The sequence below is a fragment of the Gigantopelta aegis genome, chromosome 6 (assembly GCF_016097555.1).
Source record: "Gigantopelta aegis isolate Gae_Host chromosome 6, Gae_host_genome, whole genome shotgun sequence".
In the NCBI taxonomy this organism is placed as follows: domain Eukaryota; kingdom Metazoa; phylum Mollusca; class Gastropoda; order Neomphalida; family Peltospiridae; genus Gigantopelta; species Gigantopelta aegis.
In genome coordinates this window covers 24,301,261-24,310,883 of record NC_054704.1, presented here as the reverse complement: position 1 = coordinate 24,310,883, position 9,623 = coordinate 24,301,261, and the positions used below count along the sequence as shown (strand labels likewise).

General features: G+C 35.2%; 1 protein-coding gene across 1 annotated transcript in view; it reads left to right on the top strand.

The window, feature by feature from the left end:
• Positions 1-1,081: 1,081 nt before the first annotated feature.
• Positions 1,082-9,623, top strand: part of LOC121375660 (tyrosine-protein kinase transmembrane receptor Ror2-like) — a 122,525-nt gene continuing 113,983 nt past the window's right edge. Inside the window, exon 1 of the mRNA XM_041503222.1 lies at positions 1,082-1,528. Within this exon, the coding sequence (XP_041359156.1) occupies positions 1,456-1,528 (73 nt within the window). The 5' untranslated portion in view covers positions 1,082-1,455. The remainder of the gene's footprint in view (positions 1,529-9,623) is intronic.

Sequence of the window (9,623 nt, the reverse complement as noted above, 5' to 3'; positions counted from 1 at the left end):
CATCTGAAGTGTTTCTGGTTATCCTGGAGCTTCTAATACCACGATATGCAGTTTTCCTATTTTTAAAAACGCACATAGAAGTAAGGATTATGTAGACAAATTCTAGTCAACTTTTTAAAGGCATTTTCCAGTTGTAAGGGGCGGGACATAGCCCCGTGATACAGCGCTCGCTCGATGCGCGGTCGGTCTGGGATCGATCCCCGTCGGTGGGCCCATTGGGTTATTTCTCGCTCCAGCCAGTGCACCCCGACTGGTATATCAAAGGCCGTGGTATGTACTACCCTGTCTGTGGGATGGTGTATATAAAATATCCCTTGCTGCTAATCGAAAAGAGTTTCCTCTTTCAATATCTGTGTGGTCCTTAACCATATATCAAACGCCATATAACCGAAAATAAAATGTGTTGAGTGCGTCGTTAAATAAAACATTTCTTCTTCTTCCCAGTTGTAACGTCAGAGATTCTTGTTTCACTCTACTGTAACTGGTCCAAATCATGAAATGTATATTAACAAAACTCAGTGTCCATTTTCATAACTGAAATGTCAATCTATAGCCTGTCATATTGAGTATGTTCTAGGCCAGCGTGCATACTTAATGACATGTCACATAATATTCCATTATTAAAAAACAATTATTACAATAAACTGTTTTATATTTATTAAAACAGTTAAAAAAAAATAATTCTTTATTTCACAGGGGGTCAAACTGTGATGGCTAATTAACGTGTGAGCCGTTACACCTGGCTAAACAAACTAAGTAGTCTAATGAAGTCATAATACACGAAACTTGACAGGTGTGATTTACACCTGAGTTTTAATGACCGAGTTGAACACCTACATACGTCATAACTCGTGCACCTGATAGGGTTGCTACTGCAGTGGTGTATTCGTAAACCATTATCATTTGTTTTGCTACCTGATTGGGTTCGTCTCTACGTGTATGAGCAGGTCTGGACAATACAGATTCTCAAAAGCATGTGGTTTTGTTATGCGCACAGCCGCTCCTAGATGAGCCGCTTTGCGCAGGTCGGTGTTTTGTTACATGATTGGAAACACTCAGTGACTGGAAGTTTGTCGTAAAAGCGGGAAAGTGGTTCGCTTGTCCCCTAGGGTGTCAGAAATCGCCCTCTAGAAGCCGTCGGGCTACCAAAACACTCCACAGCGGTGGTATCAACTCGAGTGAAACTCGTATTTCGATTCGTGAGCCGGATAAATAATTATAAAAAATATATATATATATGTGTGTATTAAAAAAAAAAAAATTGGGACGATCCAGATAAGACGTGGGGACAAATGTCTGATGTGTCGTGGACCGAACGTGGGAGGTCAGTCTATTTTCACGAACGTTGATCGCCCGGTCTGTTCGTCTGTGTGTGTGGATTTTACGTTGGGGGAATATGTTCAGAATTTCGAGGTATAAACTGCCTTGACGACAGCGTGTCTCTCTGTTTACGCTATGGATCTGTACCGCCTGTTGGGCTCGAGTTTATTTGGAGTACTTATTCTACTAGTGTCGAGCGGAAACTCCGGTAAGTTGTGTTGTCCCGTACTGCTGTCATTGCACGCAGGTGACAAAACGGCCGTCGGCTGGCCAGGTCAACCTGTCTAGAACTCTCTCGTCTGCTTGCTACGCCAGACATTGTTGTAATTTTCCCAGTGTTGTTTTTACAGTCATAAAATGTTTAGTTTAGTTACATATGTAGGCCTAAACTAGTGTTAATATGTAGAACAATGTATGTTTTTTGATAACTTCAGATAAGTTTCACAATGTTACGTTAGCGATAACCACACCCCACTGATCACGAAATGTAGTACTGCTGATAGTAATTCATTGACATGGGCAGTAGGATTGTCATACACATACAAATAAAGTCATTTGATAAATTGTACTGCAACGAACTTGGACAGGTATAAATGTTGTAATAATAATTAAAAAAACATTTATTGTTTGTATTTATTAATTTGTTTGAACTCTCCATTTTGTTAATGTTTAGGATATGATTGAATAATGTCCCCATATTTTGATCATGACAAAAGTATTTCAAATATGTTATTAAAAATTATTATTATTATTTAATATATATATACATCATACAGAGATGTTCAGATACATTCATAAGCATACGAGACAGGGGGGGGGGGGACTGCCCCCCCCCCCCCCCAAGTGCTGGAACATATCCTCAAATTCCGGCAAAACGTGCTAGCCTGAAGTCTTTTTACCATGTATTTCCATAATTCTAACTACAAAATTCATGTAAAAACATGTAGTGATTCGTTTACTACACTATATATAGCCATTTGACAGCAATACTAATATAAGAAAAACTTTATCTAGATTTGGGCATTTTCGTTTAATCCGGGCAAAAACCCATTTGCCCCTCACCCCCCTTACAAAAATGGGAGCCTGTACGCCTATGGATACATTGACTAAACATGCCAGTTTTAATTGTTATTTTTGTTGATACAGACTCTTTTTGTCTTCTTACAAATATTAAGACTGCTAGAAACACATTGAATATACAGACACTGCTATTCTAAATAAGGAAATATATTTAATATGTAAGTTTAATCGTAGATATATTTTATTTTTTGGAAACATCTTACAATGCAGCAAACTCAGGAATGTCCCTTTAGTGTGAACCTGTGTGTACTTTACAAGTATAAAATCTAAACATAACATATAAAGTTCTAATAGTGGTATTAGTGGTAGTATATATTTAAAGGGACATTCCTTAGTTTGCTGCAATTTTTAAGATGTTATCGACTAACAGACACTTTTTAACGATTATAATTACATATCAAATATATTTTTCTGCATAAAATATTAGTTGCTGTATATTAAACGTGTTTCTGATCATTCTAATATTTGTACTAGGTTAAATTTCATTTTATATCCTTAAATATAATTTTTTTCGTACGTATGAAATTATTTGAAGACAAAATCTAGTTTGAGCTTCTTACAAATATTAAGACGACCAGAAACACATTGACTATACAGACACTTATATTTTAAACAAGAAAATGTATTTAATATGTCAGTTTAATCGTAGAAATATTTTATTGGTCGGAAACGTCTTACAATGCAGCAAACTCAGGAATGTCCCTTTAAACACTGTTATTAATTTAGTGCTGTATGAATTTGAATACTTGACACTATGGTATTAATGTGGTGGTTTAATCATTTGGTACAGTGATAGAAATGTGGTACAATGTATTAATCTAAAGGCTTTAAATAATATCCTGTGGTAGAAAGGTGGTATGTTTGTTTCAGTTTGAATACTTGACACTGCATGCATGGTGATACCATAGTATGTATACCATATATATATATATATATATGTACATATCAATTTTAAGACATAATTGACACTAACTAAATGTATTACATACATTTACATATATATACATGTACCAGCAATAGAAATAGGCAGATTTTTTCATTTGTCCACTAGACAAGAACATCGAGAAATCTACTTGTCCAGCAATAGTTTCACTTGTCCAATAAATCTTTTGTTTTATTCAAGTACAAGGACCGTATTTTTGATTTCTCAAAATTAAACTGCATGGAACATTTTTACTTGTCCACTGGACAACCACTAAGGTACAGTTTGCTTGTCCGAGCAAATTTTCACTTGTCAGGACAAATGGACAAGTGCTTATTTCGAACACTGTGTACTACAAAGTATTTGTTTATCTGGCATAGATAGGTATCAGTTTGAGTGATTAATAACACAAAGCATTTGATGTGATACAATGTACCAATTTGAATCAACGATTCAACATTAAATTGTATTAGTGGACTATAAAATAACATCAAATATTAATAATTTGATGGTTAATAATGACACTGGTATAAATGTGACAATGAATACATGAAACTGACACCATTAAACCTAGTAGTATAAATAGCTGTTAATATTTTGACACCTGGTACCTGTATAAATGTGATACCATGTACCAATTTGAATATGAATAACATGACACTGACACAGACACATAATAAATGAGGTATAGATCTCAACCATTGCCCCACGACTGGTATATCATGTCAGACCTCCATGTGGAAAAAACCAAGAAGAGTGATTAATTCCTCCACACCTTTAGATTATGGGGAACAATTTAACATATATTACCATATTTATACCATATAAATTCATATGCTTTAAGGGGAGCAATAAATTACTCTCCTTGATCTAGTCACAGGGGAGTGAGTGATAGCTCCCCTTAAACGACGAGGTCTCTACATACATATATCAAAAAGGCTGTGTTAGGTTCTCTCTTACGGTTGGTTACATCTGTACATGTCAGAATTACCAAATTTATGTCTGACATCCAATACCTGATGAATAATAAATTGATATCCCCTAGTTGTGTCTTTAAACAAAACAAATTTTAATTTTTAACTTTTAAATGATGTACGGTTTAAGTACCAGTACATGTATGAAAAGTTTAAAGTTTGTTTTGTTTAACAACACCACTAGAGCACATTTATTTATCAGTCATTGGCTATTGGATGTCAGGCATGCACTTTACCACTGGGCTACGTCCCGCCCCTTAGGTACATGTTTGAATGCACTGTACTAATAAACTACTTTGAGAACATACATACAATGTGTAGTTAGGTAAGTATTGGCTCCCCCAGTGTACAAATCATTGGAACTTGTATATGTTTGACTGGCTATCATCCAAAACCAAATCATTCCTATGTTTAAAAATTATACTGTGTATTATAGGCAGTGGTATGTATTGTCCTGTGTGTGGAAAAGTGCATATAAAAGATCCCTTGCTGCTACTGGAAAAATATAGTGGGTTTTCTCTAAGACTTTGTAAAAAATTACAAAATGTTTAGCATTCAATAGCCAATGAGTAATAAAAACTCAGTGTGCTCCTGTTAAAAAAAATAATTAAATTTTAAGTGTATTATATTTAATCACCAAGCTCGTTGAACATAAATCTCATAACTGTACAACTCGCACAATAAGCGTAACTGGTGTATATCATGCAGGTACATCTAAGCAAATATATTTTTTAAATACATCTTGATATTCTCATAACCCAGCTGACCCTGTTTTAACCCCATTAACATCATTATAGTTTAACAGTAAACATTTTCCAAGATTTCTCACAGTCAGCATGCACTGGGTTAATAATTAATCTATATACATGATCACTTAATACATAGCTACAAGGGATCATTTAACTCGAGTACCAGTAATGTATATACCATGTTTACTAGTTAAAGTAGGGCAAAAATATTGTAGTTTAAGATACTACACGCACAATGGTCCTGGTTTGTTGATAGTGATTGGATATCACCAGTTTGAACCAGTTTATATATTTTTATTATTAAGTTGAGGAGATTACCTGTATTGAAAATAATGGTAATTATTTTACACAGACCTGAGATAAAATTATTTATTAAAATACAAATATATGTAGGTCAACAAGCATAGTATATGCAAGTACATGTACTTTTATGTATGTTCTGTGTTTAAGTTTTGGTGAAGTTTAAATTAAACAGCCAAAAACTGTTTTAATTAATAATAACATGGTATCAAAACAGTCCTATGTTGTTATTTATGTTCCGATTATTCAAATTACATGTAATCAACAAGTACTTATTTGAGAACCATTTGACCAATTAACTGAGTACAGGTCTTATAACTGAGTACTACTACTTGAAAGTGAATGAAGTACACTTACTTTGCTTAGATCTAGTTTGTGATCATTGGTGAATTAATGAGTAATTGAAATACTGTTGGAAATACATAAACATTTACATTGTTTTGTCAACAAAAGGCATTTAATTATTACATGTAATACAGAACAAAGTTAAAAGTTTGTTTTGTTTAACAACACCACTAGAGCACATTGATTTATTAATACTCGGCTATTGCATGTCAAACATTTGCTAATTTTGACATAGTCTTAGAGAGGAAACCCGCTACATTTTTCCATTGGTAGCAAGGGATCTTTTATATGCCTCTATCTCACAGACAGGATAGCACATACCACAGCCTTTGATATACCAGTCGTGGTGCACTGGTTGGAACGAGAAATAGCCCAATGGACTACAGGGATCAATCCTAGACTGACCCTGCATCAGGCGAGTTCTTTACCATTGCCATTGGGCAATGTCCTGCCCCCAGAGAAGACCAAGTGCCTTTAATATTCCATGTAGGTGTTGATATGAACAGTGATCTCTCTGACATTGATCAGCCAGTCCACATGCTGTTCATGCACTGCAGCTGCATCATTGGGTTGGCTGTCAGAACAGGATAGAGGTTAATGTGAGAAACAAACCCTTCTGTCACCACATACATTCATGGACATATAACAGACATTCATGTATAGACTACGATTATTTACTATTATATATAGCAGGGGCCTAATTCACTAAACTCTCGCAACTTTGGGATCTTGCGGTGCAGTGCTAAAAGACTTCCAAAGAGGATGCTTTTTCGTCTAGCAGAGCCAAGAGACCTTTGTGAATTAGGCCCCAGGTCTTTGAATGGTCTTTTGTATTATTCACATTTCCATTTGTTACATGATAACACACACTACAATGTTTGATGTACCAGTCTGGGAGCACTGGTTGGATTGAAAAATTCCTCTGTGATTTTACTAAATACATGTACATACAGATGTACCTGCATGCATAAATTTGTATATTATGATATATACATATATAGAGAATAACTGTAGTCCGTCCCACAGGGAACACCTTTTTTTCACACTATGGAATTTACTACAAGTTATTTATTTCCAAGCCAATTGTTTTGTAACTTGTACACAAAAATAGTACTTTTTTGTTATTTTCAAAACACTTTTACTTTTCTTCTTACATGAAACCAAACTGACATTATTTACAAAAAAACACACCATATTTTTGTAGGAGGTTGGGATGGATTAACGTAGAATGTCAGCTTTATCGTGTGAATTAGGTAAGAATGGGAAATTCTGCAAGGCTGGCCGAGTGGAATTTCCTATTTGGCCTGAACAGGATAAAATCAATATTTTACATAATTAACTAGTTATTATCTTTATCCATAAAGATTAACAGGAAAAGCTGTTATTTCAGCTACATTGTACGATGACCTAAAGGTCAAATGAGCGATTCTGTAATTACATGTAGCTATGCATGTGACATCACGTGTGACGTCAAAATCTACTAAAGTAGTGTCAGAAATAGAATAAAACAGATTTTCGTGGATTATTTCTTTCATATTAAACTGAAAAATAAATATGTTTTAAATATCTATTTTATGATACTTTTTCTAATTTAGCATTTACTTGTTTGGGCTCTCATTAATGTACAAGGTGGTGTTTACTCTTGAAATTAAAAGAGATATGTCCGTAAACAGGTGATTTGTGTAGTTTGTTGGAACAGACTATAACACATTATCGAGTGTGTCCGTTTCATTTACCCTGAAACAAACCTTTATTTTAAAACTGCAAGTTAACCCAGTTACAGCATAAATTATTAATTATTATCAGCATATTTAATGAATATAAATTCAGTATAAGTATATTAGAACTTTACACAATCTTGCAAATACTTAAAGGTGCTATATCATAGTTTTATATGTGAGCATATGTTTGTGATAAAGATTCTCCAATAAAAATGTATTTTCTACTAGTAGATAAAAATATGTTGTTAGAATCATTTATGGGCATATAGTTGAAGGTGTAGTCTTTAAATTTTAAAGCAAAATTTAATTTTAAAATATTATTTGCAATAGCTACAATTATGCTACTTGGAGATAGCGCCTTTAATACATAGCACCTTTAATACTGGTATATAATAGATCACACTCTCAGAATGGTTCTTGACAGTTTTGCTCAAAAGTTACTTAGAAATATCTACAAATATTTTGTTTTGGAAAGGGATAGGGGTAAACCTTCATCAGAGCCGATCCCTCACAATTTGTTATAGTCTGTTCCAATGAAGTGCGTAAATGACCTGTTTTACTGACATCCTTTCTTTTAATTTCAAGAGTAAACACTACCTTGTACGTCAATGAGAGCCACCACAAGTAAATGCTAAATTAGGTAGAGTATCATTAAATAGATATTTACAAAATACATAATCGACGAAAATCAGGTTTATACTATTTCCGACACTACTATAGTATACATACGTGTATGCCTGCTTGGATTGATCATCATAATCAGCCAGTAGAAACAGTGGTTGCAGGATAAATAATGTTGTCCAGTCTCGCCTGCTAATTAAAAATCATGTTGGTTATCTTGTGTCATCAGACCTCACCTTTTTAGAAGGGCAGGTTGTAGCCAGTGGTAAAAGCGCTCGTTCGATGGGCGGTCGGTCTGGGATCAATACCCATCGGTGGGCCCATTGGGCTATTTCTCGTTCCAATTAGTGCACCATGACAAGCATATCCAAGGTCGTGGTATATACTACCCTGTCTGTGGGATGGTGCATATAAAAGATCTCTTGCTGCTAATTGAAAAGAGTAGTCCATGAAGTGGTGACAATGGGTTTCCTCTCTCATATCTGTGTGGTCCTTAATCATATATCTGACGCCATATGACCGTAAATAAAATGTGTTGAGTGCGTTGTTAAATAAAACAGTTCCTTCCTTCACCTTTTAAGAGGAGCTATCACTCACGCTCCGCATTACTTCTCTGATGTTAGTTGAAGGAGAGTAATTTTTATCTCCATTCCCTTAGCATGTGATATTATTTGGTATTTTCACAGCATCTCAAAGTCTTTGTTGCCTGCATTATGACATAAATTCTACATTATACTTTAAATTTAAAGAAATCTATGTTGATACTGGTTCATAAGACATCTTCTAGGAATTTGTTTAATATGGATTGCTGATTTCTATATGAAATATACTGAAATGTTCTGAATGGAGTGATAGTGTGCAGGAAGTGCTTGTCTGGAGGAGCACAAGGGAAACAGCGTAAGTCGACACTGGCGCCCATGACAGGCGTGTGCTATAACAGCTTGCTCTGAATGTGCACAGTAACCCTATGACCTGACCTGACCTGACCTGGAGGGGCAGGCCTTAGCCCAGTGGTAAAGCACTCATCTGATACATTGTCAGTCTCGGCTCGATCCCCATTGAGCTATTTCTTGTTCCAGCCAATGGAAGGCCATGGTATGTGCTATCCTGCCTGAGGGATGGTGCTTATAAAAATTGCTTGCTACTAATTAACAGAATAATATAGTGGGTTTCCTACATCTAATGCTATATATGTAAAAATTACCATATGTTTGACATTCAACAACAGATGATTAATACATCAATGTGCTCTAGTGATGTTGAATAAAACAAACTTTAATTTTTATCCAGACTGGAGAAAACATATCAATGTGACATTAATTACTGTGTCTTGGGAAACCTATGCTATGCATGTTGCAAAGCTGTACAGTACCTGGTACAGTGTTTGAAATGAAATGAACAGTGGTCTATCAGCTATGTATATTGCATGTTGCAAAGCTGGGGCCTAATTCACAAAGCTCTCTTAGGCTCTGCTAGACAACAAAGCATCCTCTTTGCAAGTCTTTTAGCATTGCACTGCGAGATCGCAAAGTTACGAGAGTCAGTCTCGGCTCGATCCCCATTGAGCTATTTCTTGTTCCAGCCAATGGAA